A 20812-nucleotide genomic window follows, 5' to 3' on the forward strand; every position below is an offset into this window, starting at 1 on the left:
CGGTCTGGGGTCCTTAGCACACGGTTTTGTTTACAACCACGTCACCAGGAAATACATCGTGAAGTGTTAAAAATCAAAATGCTGAGACAGGTAATTCGGTGCTAAACTAGATTTTGTGACAATATAAAGCAGAATATTTGTGTGTATATGTTGCAATCTTTGTCTTAATCAATATTTTAATCGTAAATACTCATGACTTACGAACCAAGCCGAGGACACAGGTATTTAGTTTGGTGTGTGCAGCGTTAGCGTTAACTTGCTAATGTTTTCAGGATTCTCACGACGCTCCTCTTTTTGGTGAGGATGATGACCACAGCAGGCTAAGAAAGTCTAAAATTAGGTGAGATTTGCTACTTTTCTGGTCATAACCAACTGCCCTCTATTCTGACCAAATGTTTTACTTAAACTCCGAAGAATAAAACGATAATCTGTCTTTCAGGCAGCCCCTGGCTTCCTTTTTCCATCTCTTCTTTCGAACAAGTGCTATCTTGGTCTACTTGTTATGCGACATTATCAGCAGCCGTTTCATTGCCTGTATGGTCACCATCATCCTCCTGCTGTCATGTGACTTCTGGACCGTCAAGGTGAGCAGCTCAGGTTATGTTTTATCTATGGAAATAAATTATATTAACTTTAACTACCGTAACCCTGTGCCGCACCCCTGTGCTTGTGTAACATTTAAGGCTGCAACTAAATATTATTTACATTATTTATTAATCTACCAATGATTTTCTTCATTCATTGATTAATAATTTAGTTTATAAAGTGTCCCATTCCCATTGTAATTGTCTGACCGACAGTTTCAAACCCTACTATCACTTTACAATTTGGTATTTTTTTGGTCCCATGTTGGATGAAGTCTGTGTTTTTTGTTTTCGTTTTCTAATTTACTTCTTTTGTGAATAAATGGAAAAGTGCAGAAACCAAAGTACCTGGTTTTCATTTACAGATGAATTTGTTTTTTTGTTTAGAACGTCTCCGGCAGATTGATGGTAGGCCTTCGGTGGTGGAATCAAGTGGATGAAGATGGAAAGAGCCACTGGGTGTTTGAGTCAAGGAAGGTAAGCGGAAGCTCATCAGGTACATCCAAAATGCCTTGCTGGTATTTGCACAGAATTCTTTTCAGCTCAAGATAAAAGGTTTCTCACATGTAAGGCACACAGTTAGAAAAACAAGATAATTTAACGGCTTCATCATGTTTCTTTTTGACAATTAATCATGACCATGACGGTACACAACCCCGGCTTTCTGTAAAGTAATAGCATTCTCTGTAAATGGAGGGACATTTAAAGTAACACAGAGCCGACTGTATCCCTGTCTACAGTTTGTGGAAGATATTGTGCATGCATCTATAATTTCATATACTGACTGCACTTTGCAGTATTGTTAGCGTCAGTGTAAGTTTTGTTAAGCATTTTTACCCTGTAATGTAGCCGCATGACCCTGTTAGACAATTGAAGGTAGTGTAACATAAAACTACTGCTTTGTTCTCTCTTAGAACTATCATGTGCCACAATGGGAACATTGGTCATGATGAAACCTTGTTTACTTTTGTTAACAGACACACAGTCCGAACCGAACATCCAGCGCTGAGTCACGGATCTTCTGGCTTGGACTTATCGTGTGCCCTATCTTCTGGATCATCTTCGTGTTCAGCACCATCTTCTCCTTCAGGATAAAATGGCTGGTCAGTTCAGAGATTCTGTGCAAGTGTGTGTCTAAATAACTGCTAATTGTCGGTTCATGTCTCATTTCCTGTTTGTGATTTTGCCCCACAGGCTGTTGTAATATTGGGCTTGGTTTTACAATGGGCCAACTTGTATGGTTATGTGAGATGCAAGGTGGGTGGAAGGTCCAACTTGACAAGCATGGCAAAGAACTACCTTGGTGTCCAGATTTTTAAACAGGTATTTGAATAGCAATCATAATCCCCTTCTTCCATTATTTGTCTAATGAGTTGTTACATTAGTATTTATTGATTTGTTTTAATTTTTTACCAAAGGCAATGAAGAAAACGGAGGGACCTTGAAGTTGAAGAGGACAAGTGACAAGCATCTGCAGTGTGATGGAGAACAACACTGGATGAACACATTGTATTTACCTTGACTCCTGTAGGTGGCTGGTCTTTTCTGAGGGTGTATGGGTTTTGAATGTGTTTCTTCTGAATTCACTGATTTATATATTCAAGAGTAGTTGCCAAAGTTTTCTATAAATTCAAATTAAATACAATATAGTTTTTTGAGATTGAATGTCATACATTTATTTAGATCGTCATAAGTGCAGAGTTCAGGGAGAGTTATATTTCTTCTGCCAGTAGTTAGTTTGTTTGTTTGTCTATTCAAGGAAAGCTTTATTTATTTAGTAAATCTTATTGGGTTCAAGATGTCTTTTGAAAGGGAGACCAGAGAATAAATGAGATAAACACAAGATCACAACAAGATATTTCATTCACTCAAAACAACTATCTCACACACACACAACCATAGTGTTGCTCCTCATTCCAGTACTAAGGTGCATAGTACTGTAAACATATTAACATTAAGAGGGTAATGTTAAAATCCATGATACATGGGAGGATTTTCGATCAAGACAGTGTCCTGAATTAAGGGCACTTCTAAAAATTAAAGCATTAAAATATGTTTCACATGTAGGAGATATTATTCCCGTTGGCTTGAGATTTTGTCAAAGGACATTTTGGGAAAATGTAGATTGATTGAGGTGTTACCTTATTTTGGCTGCTAATCAAACCAAGGTTTTCAACTTTATAGTTAGACCATTGCTGGATGTTGTGTTTTAACTCTATTTTGTTAAAAGAAAAAAAGTTTGTTATGATTGACATTGTATGGTATGGTTGGGAAAAGTGTTTAAAATTCCAATTTTATACATGAACTGGTCATTTACCCAGGACTCTCTGGGAAATAGTTTTGGACAATAAAGTTTTATATAATTTTTGAAATGTTAATCTTACTTGTGGCACATTGTGAAGAATATGTTCAAGCAACTCTAAATAAAAACATTAAAACACAGGTTAAAAGTGTCATAATTCAACTATAACTTCCTTCCTGACTACTGCAGATAAACATGCCCACTAAGAACATTAGTTTATATTACTTTGCAATTGAATCTAACATTATGTTATTAGAATGAAAGTGTACTGCCTTTAAGCAGCTTTGTTTTTTTGGTGGGCATAAACAGTTGTGAAATATTCAACTCAAGCTGAAGTCCTGCTGGTTAAAATTTCATCAGATCCAAGTCAAGAGTACCTGGAGGAGTGCAGCAGGTCACCAGTCTGCCTGCAGTAAATGATTCAACCACAAGGTGGCAACAAAGGAACATGAGTGTTGAGCAGATTCAGTATCCCTTACATCCCTCCATCATGTCTTTTCATTGGATTTAATATATTGTATTTGCTGAGGGAACGTGGCTTTGCTATGTGTCCCAGTGTTATACAATAAATTGATATACATGACTCAGTTGGAAAAAAAAAAAAAAAAAAAAAATATATATATATATATATATATATATATATACACACATATATGTATAGATAGATAGATACACAATAAAACACAGTTAATCAGTTGTATTAGTACCAGAAATCAAAATGGTTAACTTCACATCTGTACTTTACCATCACATAAGTCATGGCACAAAAGTACAGAGTGCCAAAAACCAGATAGAACCAGAAAAATATCTTGTCCAGTGTGTTGGCAATCTTCTGATATCTCTCAGATTCCTTGTCCTTGGCTTCAAAAGCTTCCAGGAAGTTTACCACCTTTCTGAGCATTTGTTTGTCCTCCTCTGAACCATTCAGCTGAATGACACTGATGTCAGGTTTGGTTTCTGTAGGGATTGAAGTAGCCATAGAGAGGGACTGAATATATAGGAGCACTTTTTTTCGTCAAAAAACAAGAGTCAAAACACAACTCATCTCTGTATCAAAGGTATCGGAGTACAAACTCAACACATGTTTAACAGTCAACTCTTCCTCACCCTCATCCTCTTTCTCCTCCTTGTTTCCTGTGTTTTTTGGCACTGGCCCTTTGGACCAGCAGCAGGAAATGAGGCCATCTTTTGCCACTCGTGTCAGCACCAAAGACAGCAGCATGCTGAACACCAAAAGCACCAGACAAGCACAGAAGTGGATCCCTGCAGCAGAGATGGTTAAATGACTCAGAGTTATACATTTTAGACATTCATATATTTTGTTTCTGTATTGTGAGTGTGTGTGCGTGTTTGTGACATGCATGCGAGCTGACTGACGGATGATGGGGCTGCACTTGCTGTCCCCAGGGAGCTGTTCATTGAGGATGATGAGGAACATGGTGAAGCTGAGCACCAGGGTGACCTTGAAAGAGTTGCGCTCACCGCCTCCCAGCGGCAGGGTGCAGCTGATAACATCAGCCAAGACGATCAGAATACTGGGCAGCAATAATGTAATGAAGGGGTTGACATATCTGATGCTCAGTGACACCTGAGGAGTATGGTGGTAAACACTTAATTTTCTACATGTGTCTAATACAAAATGCTGGTAGTCTAATACAAAAACATAATACTGTCTTTTGAGCGTTTAAAAATGTTCTGCAGACTCCTCTGTGGCTGTATTTGAATACCAACCATTAATTCACTAATCGTCTCTAGTTCTAACCACATCAGACATGTTACAATCACACAGGCTTTTAAAAGTTAAATCCCTTTAGGTTAATACCAGAAAATTAGTCAATCATTAAGAATAAATTCATATTTCTCAGGTTTATGAACTTACCATGATGTAATTGCGGTCATCTCTTTGTTGCTGTAAGTCCACCTGATCAGTTTCCCAGTCTCCGTGGGTACCATCAACCATCCTCAATTCACCCAGTACCAGCTTTGTACCACATTCTGAATGAAGTGAAGTCTTCTTTAACATTGTTTTTTTTTTTGCATAATACTTGTACAGACAAGAAATAAATAGCCACAAACATGCATTAATTGAGATAAATTAAGAGTGAGTTTGGTGCAAGAGTCAGTGCTGCAGTCACACTTGTATTTTTCCCTGAGCAAAATTATGAATGAGACACTAAAAGACATGTAATATATAATTATTATCAGATTTTTCCAAATTTAACAGTGCAAAAAACCCCCCAAACAAACAAAAGAAAAAAAAAATTTTAAAAATATACAAAATCAGGAAATTCTCACTTCAAATCTTCAATGGAATATTGTATTGATATTTGTATTTAAGTGATGTGCTGAGCTCACCGCCAGCGGCCCAGGTTTGGATTGCGACAGGACATTCATCAGCAGCGAAGGGATAGTTGAACAGATTGACTTCACAGTTCACCTCAGCGTTTATGATCACGGTGTGCTTCAGGGTGCCGTTACTGTACACCAGCAGATCACGGGAGCTGTGCTGCATGGTTGTTCGTATCCTACACACATGAGAGACGACAGATGTGTCAGATCAACCCGTCCATGAAGTGAATTTGTGATTGTAGCCGGAAGCTCTTCTGCTGTGTGACTGACTTACCCATTTGTTACACGGATCTCTGGGGTCCAGACTTTATCTACCGGCAGGGCCGCTTCATCATACTGGTAGACAGATGTGTTCCATCTCAGCTCATCATCTCTCCATACCTGTGGTGCAAGATCAAAACGAATGTTACTGAAACATACCCTCCGTTTCTTTTTGTTCACTTGAAAGTGTCTTGACACTTACCATTGTTGCTTGCAGGCGACTATTTAGGCGGAGCTTCTTTGTGTCCTGTTAAAAAAATATATATATAGATAAAATAAATGAGGTTAGGCAAACTATCAAAACTACTGGAGTGCTGTTGGAAATGTTATAACAGACTTCTGGTGAGAACTCCTGGTCAAAATACATTTCCAACATGCTAAGCAGAATTACATTAACAGGTGAAATTAGATAAATAGAGACATTTTAAATAATAAAGCACTGCCACACAATTTTAACAATCATAAATTCTTGTCAAGTTATGAGAGATCTAAAACGAAAAAACTAATTTTCATAAAATATAAAAGACAATACTTACAACTGACAAAGTTTGGTACTCAATGAAAGGCACGTGTATTATTTGGGTGCAGTTTTCATACTGTGGTTGAGATGAGAAATTTTTATTTATCAACATTTCAGCCAGACATCTGCGATTTGTGCAGCTGGGTTCAGCACATCCACGTCCTAAAATCAGAGACAAATGTGAACCAAAACTACTTAATAAGATACATAATAAATAAATCTCCCAGTATATTAGATCTTTAAACATTGCTCTGTGGAATATAAGTTGCACTTACCAGCTGTTAGTAAACCCAGTAAGAAGCCGGCCATCCCCAGATTGTGGGATCTGAATGTTTCTGAAAGCATCACTGCAGGAATCAGACTATTATACTTCATGTATGACTGATAACTGCAGACTGACTGACAGCTGTGTGCCAGTCTTTCTTCAGGTTTCAGCCTGACATGACTCTTAAATAGGCCCGTCTGTGGCGACTGACCATATATTCACAGCACTCATCACCCACATAAGTGCACTAGGAGACAATGTGAACGACCCACAATGGTGTGTAAGAATACCTTTGCGTGATTAATTACAATATGTTCAGCATGTCCCTCAGTGTGTAAACAGTCAGAACAAAAGTGCAGTTGCTCCCACTGTCTGTTTACCTGCCAGCGGGCACAGGTAGTTCCAGCTGCTATTTGTCATTACAGCAGGCTGCACTGCTCTGCATTACAATGGGACTATGGCTGTCATTAGAGGAGAGTGAGCTGAAGCAGCCAATAATGGAGACATGAGTTTACCTTACCTAAGAGGCAGCACTCCCAGTCATGGGTGTCAGGACAAAGACTGGAGACTGGTCTCAGTGTAGTCGCTGGATAGCGTGTCTTCTCACAGAATGAGCCATTAAAAACACTGACAGCTGGGTGATGAATTCTGGTTTCATCATTTGTCGTTTTTTTGCCACGTACATGAACAATTCAATCACAAGCTTATTATCTTAAGTAATACTAGTTAGAATCTGCACTCCTACAATATATATTCCATATATTTAAAAGTATGTGGGTGGTGGTGTGTGTCATCTATAATGATGTAGAAATTTAAGATCAATCAATCAGTGAATCTATAACTCTATTATTATTGTCACCAGTGGGGCAATTGGGTATGCAGCAGTGGAATATATGCATTGAGCACACATAAAAACATAAAAACACAGGGCACATAAATACAACACCAAGACCAAAAGATAAAAGACAATAAAGTTAATAACTACAAAACAGTAACAGTATCTTAGTAGAGAATAAGTTAAAACAACATCTAGCTATTCCACCTTGAATTTAGGAGGAAGATGGCAGAGGGTATTCATTTAAGAGGGCATTTGTTTCTATAACAGAAAAAAGACAGATGCTCAAACCAGATGTTTCCATCTTTGTGTCAGGATGTGTGGTAAGTTGGACCCAAATGCAGTCAACTCTTGGGGAAAGGTGCAGGCAGGTTTATTTAACCAAAAATCAGACATGAACAGACGTGAACAAACCCTGAACTAAAAAGACGAACCAACACAGACAAAGGGAAGCACAAGGACTATATAGACAAGGGAGGCAAGGGTGATTGAACACAGGTGAAACACATTAGGGCGGGGCAGACAATCACAGACACAGGACCAAGACAGGAAGCAAAAACACTGACACACATGGAAACCAATTACAAAATAAAACAGGAAGTGCAAAAACTCCAAAACAAAACTAACAAAAAGTGTCTGCCATAGCAAACCATGACACTTTGTATTGGCATACAGTATTGTTGTGTCGCCAATGAAGTGAAGTGCATCAAGTGCAATTTCCAGTCCACGCTCTGAATTGACAGGCTGTATAATTTCAGCTATATCCGTCATCTTTTGGCTGGCTGGATGTTGCCAGGAAACTTAAGGTTCTTTATCTTGAACATTTGGCATCGTTCCATACCGTGACTGACCTGATCATTAACAGTCACCACTGAGGTTATCACCCCTCAGGTCTCTGGCTTGACAGGAAAATGACTGTTTTACTGTTTCATGACATTTCCACACAGTTCAGGCTGCTCCTCTATCAATATCTCACAATGGCTCCAGTTAAAATGATGAAGGCCGTTGCTGCCTGGTCCTGACTCCTCCTGCCCCTTACACTGCAGTGGCAGAATGAGTTTCCTTTCTGTCACAGCCGCACGGTCTCTGCCCATTTTCTAATACCTGCAGAAACCCTGCCTCTACTGACTCCCCCTCACCTGCGTATAACACAGCCAGGCTTGTAATGTACACTGCATAACCCTGAACATAACACCCACGCACTCTCACTCAAACATTCCGACTTGCAACATAATGTTACTGTCATGTTGTTTTTTTTTTACTGAAATCACAGCTTAATAGTATTAATAATTATTATATAACCACTTAAGTGGCCTAATAAAAGTTTTATTTTTATTGCTCTCACACCTTTTCCTCTGATCCTTTAAATCAGATCCTGACATGTCTTTCTTTTCAAATTGTGGATCTCTACATCACGTGATCATGTTGGATGATGTTGTTGTCTGATGTCTTAAACACTTAAATCAATAACTCACAGTTGGGTATTATTATGTTCTGTAGCAAAGAAAGTAATACTATTTCCTCTCTGTCTGTGTTTTTACTTATTCATTATATAGCTGCTGCCTGTAAATGAATGATGAACCTTTCTTTGCAGGTTATCTCTCAGAGGAATGTGTCTTATCTCTTTCTTCACATATCATCTGAAAAAACAAAACAATACATATTGAAGTGGTTTCAATGAAGAGGGCTTGTCATGTTCTAATTAAAAAAACACAACAAGGTTGTTTGGTGTTGTTGACCTCTTTGTAACAGCTTTGATGCTCTTATGGCCGCAATAAACGTGGGTTAAAAGTCAGAGTGTCCTGGCGGTTCAGCTGTGATCTCTTGTCTTATCAGAACCAAATTGAGGACAATTGAGACAAAGAAAATCTTTGTGCCAGTGACAGAGTCTCCACCTGGTGGAGCAATGGTTAACTTTCTGTCTAATGAATTATGAAAATCCAAAGGGAAATGGCTCAAATATGCATAACCTATCAATCGTCAAAATATCTTTGCCTCTGCCTTCTTGAGGAAGACTGGTTGACTTGCACAATTTATATTTATTATATATATCACCTGAAACAAACGGTCAGAGGACGTTTGATGTTTTTGTCCCGAGGGACCTTTAAAATATTCCATAGGTCATAAATTCTTCCAGATTGTCCAATAGGGTTTCAGAGGGAAGTGATTGCTGTGATATCAGAAGAAAATGAGACTTTGCCTCAGATCCAGGCCGACCCTCAGCACTCTGCAGCCAACTGAAGTCAGAGGTAACTTTGACTGTGTCAACACAGAACCGATGTGACACCTGATGTCCTCTAATTTCTTCTCTGCAGGTAAGTTCAGCATTGAAATATATGTGCTTTCTTATGACATCTGCCGGGTTATTAAAAGGCTTCTTACAGTAATAAACAAATAATACTCACTGCAATGTTATTTTCACTTTCTATTATGAAGAGAAATAAAAGACTTGTGTTTGCGTTTCTACAAAACAAATTGCATAATGATGCATTTTGACACCATATGTTACATCAGTTTTAGCTAATACATGTTAAGAATAGTTGGTCAAAGACCGCTTTCAGGGTCAAAACAGAAATAGAATAAATAAGCTTGTTTTATTATGCCATGAGATCAAATTATTTTTTATTACTGTATATGCAGTAAATTCATGGTAGAAATGGAGAACACCCCATATTTCACTACTTCAACAGTACTAACTAGAAGGGAAAAAAAAAAGAAGAAAATAAATCATTATAAAGGACGGTGAGGACATGTAGACCATTAACCCTCAGTATGTACAACATAATTCTTGGATCTTAAAGATGATATAAGAAATGCACAAGCTAATATGAGGTAATTCTCTAGGAATCACGACCTAAGACTCAAGCTTATTGGTCAAGTGTGCTTTCACGTGTCAGTAGCTCAAAGTGTCGCACAGGATTCAAAAAGTGAAGGAAAATTGATAAGTAAATTGGTACGAAACAATAAAAATGAAAAGAGAGTTTATATAAATAGAAAATAAAGCCATACCTTGACATGTCTATAGTCTCTGTAATTTTCCCTCCTCATTTTGTTACTGTGTGAGACAAGTGCTGGTGGGTGGGCAGGATCGCTGTGACCTTTTTCCCCAGACCTGATTGTCCTGTAACCTGTTGTTGTCCTTGTCCGTGGACTCAGTGATTGCTGTGTAGAAATCAGGCTGCAACAGTCAAGGATTCACCAACTTATAAATGCACAATGACTTGGTAACTTTTTCTTTTTCTGTGCATTTTCCTGTATTTATTTACTCTGCTTCTTACCCCATTATTTTAGCATAATTGTAAATGCAAAAGAAATCAGTAACTGTGCAACAAATGAGATGATATATCTGTGTTCAGAATGTCATTGATGAATCTTTTGAGCCTTTTAGGACAGTTTTTGTGCGTGTCCGTGCATATTTCCACATTCTTTGACTTTCTTTTGTCAGACTGTTTTTGTTTACTTATGTGTTCAGTTACTGTTCACCCACCATGAGGATCCCATTCACAGTGAAATCTCATTTGGATTGACATTTATCTGACTGACAGGAACAACAGTGCTCTTGGCACGACGTTGCACAAACACTATAACCAAGACAGTCTGCCGTCACCCACAATTAGAGTCCTTGAGAAGCCATTTATCATAAACTGAGATAAACATCAACTGTGTCCTCTCATGTGACTCAATTAAGCAATAAAAACTTGAAATAAAAGTCTGACTTCCTTCTGGTAAAGATGGACACCTGATTGATCACTGAGTACACTAACGAGGGTTTCTGCACAGAGAAATAAAGTTGATAACAAGCCTTTCATCTGTGAAAACTCAAGCAACTGTCAGATTACTAATAAGATTAAGAATAAGAAAGTGATAGAGACGTCCTGACTTTGGTGTATTTTATGTTCTTGAAAAGAATGTGATGTGGTTAAAGTTTGACATTTGCTGTAACATTGGGAGGTGAAAGATGTTAGAGGTGGTTGGAGCTCAATAATTTACCCTCATGAGGACTAAAATAGATTAATAACTGCACCGCACTGAGGTTAGAGGTTTTGCTTAATGAACTGAGACATATTTTCTAAGGACTTGTGGAGTAAACACATTGATTATATAAACTCTTCTATGATAACCTTACAGCTGCTTATGGATACTAACACAAATAACAATGCATTCATTTTTTTGATTTCTCAAAACTAAGTCATCTTAGGACAGTTGTCAAAAGGCTCCTGTCTATTTCACTGTTTCCCTGCCATTGTTCTGGGTCACATCTGGAAGCCAACAGACTTTGCCGAAACTCAAAACCGAAAGAGATAAGCCAAACTGATTAAAAAAAAGGCTCTTCCCTCAGGAATAGATTCCCCCTGACCCAAAGCTTTGGTTAATCTTGTCAGATTGTTGTGACTAAATATGTATCCTCATGGGCTGAGATCAATACCTGAACAAGGGCAAGATTTAAGGACTTTGCTCTTGGGGCAGTCAAATGTATGAAGGAGAGATATAAAAGGTGTCTCAGGTTCATGTTAAAAAAAAATGAATGATCAAACTGAATTAAATCTGTGATATGGAGAAAAGCATGTGGGGAAAAGCATGAACATACATGCATCTCTTTTTTTTCTTTTATATGTTATGTCAAAGTTTTGAAATACTTAAAAATCAACACCAAAATCTTGTGAACCAGTGAGTAAAATGAATTTTTGCATGATACATTTTGACATATAAAATGTAATAAGGCATGCAACATAATTTAATGAAGGGGCACAATAAATAAATAACATAACTCCTCGGTTATGAATCCAGGCAAAACAGCAGGTACTACTAAAAAGAAAAGACAAAAAAGCATTGCTACAGTGCACGTGCATTATGTTAAAATTGTGAGATACATCCAATGGCAGCCATGATTTCAATTGATTTCAATTTGTCTTTGTAGCTTCCATAATTGTGTTCATGATTCCTACAAGGTGCGTTCACAACAGTGATTTATGCATAAGCTTTACAACTTCCACTGCTGCCGCTGTTTAATATCTCTTATTCTTTTTCAATGTTGAAGAATTTTTATTCTAACAAGCAGTATGGTTAAAAAAAATCATCTGCATGATTACATTTGGTGATAATTTGGACATTAGAGTGTTTAGAGAGAGCTTTTAGCACAACTGACTTGGACCGTGTCCAGACTGAAATGGAACTTCTGGTGAATAATCAACCATTAAGAAACTCTGGCACAACATTTTTCACACACAGAGCCGGGCACTGCTCAAGTCATAAGCTGCTGATAGCCCGGGGCGCACACTGACCTGGGCGGCTTGCTCAAACATGAAGGGTCCAGCTTAACAAACAAAGTCTGAGAGCCTTTTACATTTCAGTCACATGTAATGAGCGAAAAGGTGTCCCTCCTGCGCCTGAGCACACTGTCATGTTATTCACCTTGAAAATACAACTGTCTACCTAATAATGCTGTTCCCATCTCATCCCTGCCAGTCCACAGAAATCTAGACCTGGTCAAAATGAGCACAGAAAGGGGACAACAGGTCGTCATTGATACCACCTGCACCACAATCCACACACTGGGGAGGCAAAACGGGAGTGAGGGCAGGCGGCTCCGCTACATGCAGAAAGATGGGAGGTTTCCTGTGGTTTTCCAGAAGGCCCCTGGAGACTGGAGCCCGTACCTGATGGACATCTTCACCACTCTTGTAGAGATCCGCTGGAGGGTGATGCTCCTCATATTTTCCCTCTCTTATATTCTCTCTTGGCTATTTTTTGGTCTCTGTTATTGGCTCATTGCATATGTGCATGGAGACACTGAAGATGTCGACAACGAACCTTGTGTGGACAACGTGCGCGGCTTTACTGGAGCGTTTATGTTCTCAATGGAGACCCAGGCAACTATTGGCTATGGCTTCAGGGGGATGACTGAGAACTGTATTGTGGCCATTATTGTGGTCACAGTTCAAGATGTGTTTAGTTGCCTCCTAGACACCATTGTCATTGGTATTGTTGTGGCTAAGATGGCATCTGCTCGTAAGAGAGCTCAGACGGTGGGTTTTAGCAATTGTGCAATAGTCAACCTGCGAGATGGGGTTCTGTGTCTGTCATGGCGCCTCGGGGACTTCAGAGGTAATCACATCCTGGAGGGGGTCGCCAGGGCCCAGTTAGTCAGCTATGTAAAAAAACCACTGGGGTCTATTGTGATGTCCTATCAGGACCTGGACATCCAGAACCGGGACCTTGTCCTTGCCACACCAGTCACCATTGTTCACAAGCTGGAGCCTGGCAGTCCTCTCTACAGCCTGGGCCCTGATGACCTGCTGGACGACGAATTTGAACTGGTGGTATCTTTCACCTACACTGGAGACTCCACAGGTATGCTCCACCAGACCCGTACCTCCTACACACCGGCGGACATCCGCTGGGGTCAGCGTTTCCAGGACATGTTGAAACTTGGCAAGAAGCACTACAAGGTGGACTACGCTCTGTTCAATGAGACCACATGGGTGCCGGTGCCCCAGCTCAGTGCTGAGGAATATGACAGAGAGAGATGTCCTGTAGAGGATGGTCAGTCCCACAGCCTGCTCTCACCATCAGTCAAGAGAAACGGACACACTTTCCAGGCGAATCTTGACTTCACTGGAGAGGTGATGCACCAAACCTCTTTGTAACTTAAGCAAACAAAGAAATACATCACAGTGCATGGTGGGCTGTTGTCATGGACGGTGTGATAAGATGTACTCTTGTAAATATATTTATATGACTTTACAGTGGTTATAACCTGAGATTTTTTTAATGCTTTATATGACTAAAATTCATAACCACAGATTTAAGTCAAATAAAAGTCTAATTTCCCTAGTAAAAGTCTGCTCTTTGAATACTTCTTTCTTCTCATCATGAATTATAGTAACACTGCCAATAACATTATGTGACGCCAGTGTGGCTCTACACTGCCACCCTGTGTTCACCCTGTCTTCTACACTCAATATCACTCCAGCACAGATTTCACATAGTAGGTCGATACACCACATGACGGAGGGTATTGGCTTGATTCTTAGGCAGAAATGATCAAACACTAAGTCTCGTGTAAACTCCAATTGTTGAAGATTAATTACAGTGATTTGACTCATGTCACAAATCACATGCAGTGTTGCTGCGATTCAGGAGATGTTTTGCACTCAAACTGTCGCTTCTCTCCAGTTTAAACGTCAGGTTTTTCTGAGGGGATTTGATTCCTTTTGTCTTCCATTCTGACAGATAATACAAAACCCTAAACCTCCATGAGGGCTCAGAGCCTCAAACAGGCGCTGCAGCTTTCCATTGGCCATAGCAGCGGCAGGGGGCGGGGATAGGCACACGTGTTTTTAAAGTCTCTCTTTGCAACGACAAATATCTTCTTCAGTGTTGCTGGAGAGGGTTATGGCAGAAATTACAGCGCCAGACGGGAAACTACGAGAACACAACAAAAGAGCAGCAGGAATAAAAGAGGGGGAGTGTGCATATGCGGCGCATATGGGACTTATTTCAAAAAGAAAACGGCACATTTACACTGCAAGGACCAACAGGTAGGTGCAATAAGCGGGAAACATTCAGCTCTGTTTATGAGTGTAATATGGCGGGGAAATATAGCTGCAGTCTGTAATAAGTGATGGTCCGTCTCTGTGTAAAATGCAAAAAGTGCATGTTCTGTTGCCCTGTAATACGAAGTTAATTATATGAAACAAGCTGTTTCCCGTCTCTAACGTTTCTTTACAAAACATATTTTTCTTATTCATTCTTTTTCTTCTTCTTCTTCTTCTTCTTCTTCTTATTGTTAAGGGACATTGGAGACTGCAGAATGTGGACTGGATGATCTGTATTGTCCCTGCTCTTAATCTGAACTCTGTAACTCGTATCTGTGCACAAGCTGCACAAAACCTGTAGTATAAAAATGCTAAACATGAATAAATTAAATGTATGGAAATTCTGTGAAATTGCTGAAAAATATATAAACTAATATAAAACAACAAATGCTGAGAACAAAAGACACCATCTGTGGAATGATTGGCCATAGTTATTGATTTTGTGTAATAAAAAATAGAGCAGCTTTATGTAACCAGTTTCCATCCGCCTCAGCTGTTGGCACTAATTGAGAACACATGCAAAACAAACAATCACAGGTTGTGCAGCCTCTGGAAGCTTTGGTCTGTCACCATGTACCAACCTGCAGTAATAAGTGATGTAGAAAAAAAGCTTGGTGGGAAAGAAACCAGTAAACGGTGACAGAGGGGAAGAGAGAGGGCATGCACTCAGTGTCAGTGCAGCAACACCACATGAGTTAGAGATTTTCACCAAATCTCTATGCACTGTAAAGTGTTAAGTGCTGCTTTAGATCAAAGTAGACAAATGCTCTCTCCGCTGTCTTTCTGTTGAATGTGCAGCTTTCCTCTTGAGCTTTACCTCTCTTCAGTCACGTAATGTGGACTATATGCATTCACGGCTTTTATGCAGTCTGGTGTCTGTCTTGTTTCTGTGCCACAGTAAGCCAAATAAAAAAGGTGAAGAAAAGGTCTAGAACGGCCAGCATCGTCATGATGTAAACTGGATATTCTACTTGTGATAAGGAAGTTGAAATGGTCTTTCTCACTAAGACTGTGTTGCTAATTTGTGAGTGTTGCAGTTTAATTGTAATAAATGTAGCATTTAAGAGATAAATGTGGTGTTTTCAATATCATAATAAATCTCTAAAATCCATTAAACAAAATCCTTAGGCATGCTTTGAGCTGTGAATGAATGGAGCCCCCATATTCCCAACAGTGTACGTGACAGGTTGCTATTTGTAGTCGACCCAGCAGTGACATCATCAGTTGTGAAAAGCAAAGATGATGCAGGGGGGGGATTTAGGACCACGTCCTCCACATCTTATCCCACATGACATTTGATCACTTGCAGTACAGACACAAAAACGCCCATGTTAACAAAAAAAAAGGTTTCCTTTCGACGACTGCGTCATGCTTTCAAAACTAAATGAAAGAAACATGAGCAGCTAGGTTTATTCAGAATATTTAAATGAAAAAGCCTCCTAGACTTTATTATATTTATTTATCCATTGATGTATTTTATTTCTTGGCCCTTTCACTTTAATACAATAGTGACACTCAGATGAAATGAGTTTCCAAAGTGGAGGTGGGGAGTTATTTTGGCACTAGCAGAGCATGTCTGGCTGACCATGGCCTTTTGTAGCCTGTGGTGTTGCATTTTAATGGACCTTTCGAGCCACACACACACACACACACACGCACACACCCACCAAGTCAATAGCGTTTCTAATTTAACTGTCCTTGTTGCTCTATTACATATGATGCAAGGGTACTGTTGCTTTCAGAGAAAGTTGCCCTTCCTCTCTGAAAAGCTGCAGGGTTCATTTAATCTTGTTACATGGTGTGGTGGTGTCAGCTGTAGTTGTGAATGAGATTTTGGACATGCACAGACATATGTTATTATAACTCTGCACTTACACAGCAGGAACTGTATTCAATTGTCAACAGGTTTTCAATGCAACATGCCATACGTTTATGCATTGCTTTCTCACTTTTTTGCGTATCTGCACAGAGGTGATACTTGTACTGTATCTGTGTTCCAGTGGCTCACAGGATTAACACGAACTTGATCTGTAATTTGACTCAGCTCCCCGTGGAACTGACCTGTCTAATTAATACTTACATTAAGCAGGGTAAACATCCTCTCCCACTTTGTCAGCTATCTAAGCGCTTGAATAATATGTTTTATCTCCTACTGATAATGCACAAACAATGGATTCCCTGGGCTTTCTGACTGCACTGCATACACCGTTTGTGTATGCAAGAAGAATGCTGTTAACTTTGAGTGTACAATCCATTATTTAGACAGCAAGTAACCACACACCCACACGTACTGATCTTTGCTCTGGTTCCTGCCAATTACTTTAAAACTGTTTTTCTCTCTGTCTGTAATTTCCACAGCCCACTTCACTGATGAGGTCCAAACCAGCCGTCAGAGAGGAGTGACCTGCCCTCACCAAAGGTGCAAAGCACGCCCGCAGAAGCACAGGTCCAGTCTCCCCTTTTCCCTGCAGGATATAGTCCTGTTGTTCACATTTTCTGCTTGAGTTTGTCCCCGGGATCATTCAAAACTGTTTCTCCAACGCTTCTACCAAAAACTTAGACTGTTTTCCAAAGCAGAATCGGCCCAGCCCTCCCAGATGGAAGTGATGGGGAGTGTGCGAAGCCACCGCTACAGCATTGTGTCCTCTGAGGAAGACGGCATGAAGCTGGCCACCATTGCCGTCCCGAACGGCTACGGAAACGGCAATGTCAACAAGGTGCACACAGAGCACCAACATCAGAGCCGCTTCGTCAGGAAGGATGGTCACTGCAATGTGCAGTTTATCAATATGAGTGAGAAAGGCCAGCGGTACCTGGCAGATATCTTCACCACCTGTGTGGACATTCGCTGGCGCTGGATGCTGCTCATATTCTGCCTTTCTTTCCTGCTGTCGTGGCTGTTTTTTGGCTTTGTCTTCTGGGTAGTCGCCCTCTCTTACGGGGACTTAGAGAATGAGACTCAGATTTGTGTTTCCAATGTGGACAGCTTCACGGCCGCCTTCTTGTTCTCAGTGGAGACCCAAACCACAATTGGCTATGGTTATCGCTATGTGACAGAGGAGTGCCCCGTTGCCGTTTTCATGGTCGTCTTCCAGAGCATTTTGGGCTGCATCATTGATGCTTTCATCATTGGTGCTGTCATGGCCAAGATGGCCAAGCCCAAAAAGAGGAATGAGACCCTTGTGTTCAGCCACTATGCTACAGTGGCTATGAGGGATGGCAAACTGTGCCTGATGTGGCGCGTGGGGAACCTGAGGAAGAGTCACCTGGTGGAGGCTCACGTCAGGGCTCAGCTCCTTAAGTCCCGCACCACGGCTGAGGGAGAGTTCATCCCTCTGGATCAGGTCGACATCGACGTGGGCTTCGATAGTGGCATCGACAGAATCTTCCTGGTGTCTCCAATTACCATTGTGCATGAGATCGACGAGGACAGCCCATTCTACGAGATGAGCAAACAGGAGTTGGAGACGGCAGAGTTTGAGATCGTAGTGATTCTGGAGGGCATGGTCGAGGCTACTGCCATGACCACGCAGTGTCGGAGCTCGTATGTGGCCAGCGAGATTCTGTGGGGCCACCGCTTTGAGCCGGTGCTCTTTGAGGAAAAGAACTTCTACAAGGTGGACTACTCTCGCTTTGACAACACCTACGAGGTGCCCAGCACGCCCCACTGTAGTGCCCGGGAACTCGCTGAGAGGAAGTCCAACGCCTCCAGCTCGAGGAACTCCTTTTGTTACGAGAACGAGGTGGCTCTCGAAAAAGTCGAGATGGAGGAGGAGTTTGACGAGGAGGATGATAACAGGCAGATGAGTGGTGTTGAGGTTGGTGCACTTGAGGACACAAACACAGATGTGGTGTCAGACTCTGAATGCAATCTGGACTCTTTGCCTTTAGAATCAAGACCTCTGACTGCTGAATCAGAAATATGACTGTGGGGATAAAGAAGGGTTAAACACTTACCACAGGGTATGTTAAAGTTAGCTTGAACTGTGGTCCTGATCGCTGTTGTCAATAATGCATGACAATTTGAAAAGACTGTGATTTGAGTATGAAATTCTCTATGCAGAAGCTCATACTCAAGAAACCAAGGAAATATAAACATTGTTTATGGTGAAAGCGGTAGTAAATTAACTGGTTGCATGAAGCTAAAATGGGTTAGAAGCCTTCACTTACACACTGTGCAGTCTGTTTCTGTGCATACTACCCTTATTAAACTAAATATGTTAGTAGAATAGCCAATTGGGTTGACTACATTTCTTAATTTATTCAAGTGTATATTTCCAGTTTGCACATTTTGCATTGAGCATCCTGCGTGTAATAGGTTTTCTTTTTGCGGCCTAAACGTCACATGAGGTTTTGACTGGCTAACATAATTGAATATATTTTAAAAAAAGTTCACTTAAACCAGATGTCTTGTGATTTGATATTTAAATGCCAACCAAAACATTTGCATTTTTAATCATTTGAAGTTCCACAATCTTGACTTAAAGGATATTGTCATTTTTGAGGAGTTAAACCACCTGCACAAAAAAAAAAGAAAAAAGGCTGCTGTTTGTTAACGAGCTGGTCTCTTAGCAAAGTGTATGTCTAGTCTTCTTCAGTGTGATGGTCTTGGCGCAAGGTAGGAAGGCGATGTCTTGCACAGATTACGAGCACAAGTACACTATGCTCCTCAACCTATCATCTTGTCTAAGTATAGCATCTTTTGCAACGTGTGCCTTAACAAAAGTCTCAGTCCCGGAGGAGGCACTCTGGAGGTTTCGGCCTCGACTGAGCACACACTGCATAAGATGTCACAGGAAGAAGCATTCGCGGGTGATTCGCTGCGCAGTATACTGCCACTTCTTGCAGGTCTTCATGTTCTAATGTGCAATACAGTTCAGTGGTAGAATGCGACAGGAAGCTCGAGCCTGAGCCGAGGTTATGAATGTTGATGATACGTGCTGCTAAGTTACATATTGTATGTTTAGAGAGAAATCTAGGAGCCAAAATGTATTATTTGTCTTTTAAAGTATCCATTTTGAAGATTGCAGATACAGCCTATAATGTTATTTTTAGATGTAGACAAGCATGATTTTGTCAGTGTGTTTTCCAAAGCTTTAGAGCACTTTGTTCCTCACCAGAGAATCCTCCCCCCATAACAGCAGAAACTGCTTATTCTCCAAAGCCAAATGTGTACATATATATAAGAGACAACTGTAACTCATCTGTTAGTTGACGTTGATTTGAAACCTGAACTTTTCCTCATCTAACAGTGATTGGCTGTTGAAACAATTATTTATTTGAGTTGATTTTGACGTAGTCTCCTCTCTATATTAACATCAGTGTTCTTGGCATGGCAGTTGTGCAGAATTTGGACACATCTTAGTAAACCCTCTCCCTTCACCGCTGCGGGTCTTGTGAAGTTACTTGTCATTTCTGAATGGGCCCTTGCTTCGTCTTATTAAAGACCAGATCACTTGATCGATCCTTCAGTTACAATCACAAATCCTGAATGGGGATAGCACACTTGACATCAGTCTTACACAAAGATTGAGCTTTGATATTTTATTTTTTTTAACTGTTACTCTAGGTGTAATTGCGACACATTCATGCTTGGATAGCGTCAGTGGAAGCCAGAACACTGTACTGCTTCTCTGGTAAGGAAATCTATTAAAACATCTTATCTGTTCTCACATTGACACGTCTCCTGTCTTAGGTCTTTATTTTTCTACCAGGGTCTTCCCACCTTCCTGCACAAACTAGAGACTGTACAGATTTTTTTATCTTTTGTAAATTATAATGCAAATACTGTATATTGATATTGCAGTTGTTGAAAACTGTTTATGTTCTTTTTTCAATAAAAACTTGACAAAATCATTATCAAGTTGATGCATTGATTGTAAACAACGAATCTGGTTCAACAGACGATACTGTGTGTGTGTGTGAACTAATTAACAATGGCTACCCATCAGTCTATGTTTACGTGTCTACAGTGTTCGAATTTTCCAAGAACTCGCATTTTGACCCAAAATGTGTGACATCTGGAGCTGGTGAGCAGAGGCCTGTTTGACTGTTTTAGCTGTGGACACACATGCTGCTCCTCTAATTTTGGAGCTGTG

General features: G+C 40.3%; 4 protein-coding genes across 5 annotated transcripts; 3 read left to right on the forward strand and 1 right to left on the reverse strand.

Moving 5' to 3' along the window:
* Nucleotides 1-29: 29 nt before the first annotated feature.
* LOC111657733 (Golgi apparatus membrane protein TVP23 homolog B) lies at nt 30-3026 on the forward strand. The gene is made up of 7 exons (XM_023410030.2): nt 30-90; nt 273-340; nt 440-584; nt 972-1061; nt 1562-1687; nt 1779-1907; nt 2003-3026. Exons 1-7 carry the CDS (start codon nt 79-81, stop codon nt 2027-2029), a joined length of 597 nt encoding a protein of 198 aa, XP_023265798.1. The 5' UTR covers nt 30-78; the 3' UTR covers nt 2030-3026.
* LOC111657786 (5-hydroxytryptamine receptor 3A-like) lies at nt 2235-6829 on the reverse strand. Its single transcript, XM_023410099.2, has 9 exons — nt 6292-6829; nt 6033-6178; nt 5699-5743; nt 5510-5616; nt 5242-5411; nt 4766-4881; nt 4264-4474; nt 3994-4149; nt 2235-3843 (listed from the first exon to the last, which is right to left on the reverse strand). Exons 1-9 carry the CDS (start codon nt 6389-6391, stop codon nt 3587-3589), a joined length of 1308 nt encoding a protein of 435 aa, XP_023265867.1. The 5' UTR covers nt 6392-6829; the 3' UTR covers nt 2235-3586.
* Nucleotides 6830-9200: 2371 nt separating this feature from the next.
* LOC111657767 (inward rectifier potassium channel 16-like) lies at nt 9201-13956 on the forward strand. 2 transcript variants are annotated; one of them, XM_023410072.2, is made up of 2 exons: nt 9201-9431; nt 12583-13956. In XM_023410072.2, exons 1-2 carry the CDS (start codon nt 9407-9409, stop codon nt 13761-13763), a joined length of 1206 nt encoding a protein of 401 aa, XP_023265840.1. In that variant the 5' UTR covers nt 9201-9406; the 3' UTR covers nt 13764-13956. The 2 variants fall into 2 exon arrangements, with proteins under 2 accessions (XP_023265840.1, XP_023265841.1); XM_023410073.2 differs by having other exon boundaries at nt 12590-13956.
* A 121-nt stretch (nt 13957-14077) lies between these two features.
* Nucleotides 14078-20573, forward strand: LOC111657766 (inward rectifier potassium channel 2-like). The gene is made up of 2 exons (XM_023410071.2): nt 14078-14657; nt 17073-20573. The coding sequence occupies exon 2, from the start codon at nt 17312-17314 to the stop codon at nt 18638-18640; it is 1329 nt and encodes a 442-aa protein (XP_023265839.1). The 5' UTR covers nt 14078-14657; nt 17073-17311; the 3' UTR covers nt 18641-20573.
* The last annotated feature ends 239 nt before the right edge of the window (nt 20574-20812 follow it).

The sequence above is a fragment of the Seriola lalandi genome, unplaced genomic scaffold, assembly GCF_002814215.2.
Source record: "Seriola lalandi dorsalis isolate HSWRI2012SDOR001 ecotype SW California unplaced genomic scaffold, Sedor1 jcf7180002054412, whole genome shotgun sequence".
Lineage (NCBI taxonomy): Eukaryota > Metazoa > Chordata > Actinopteri > Carangiformes > Carangidae > Seriola > Seriola lalandi.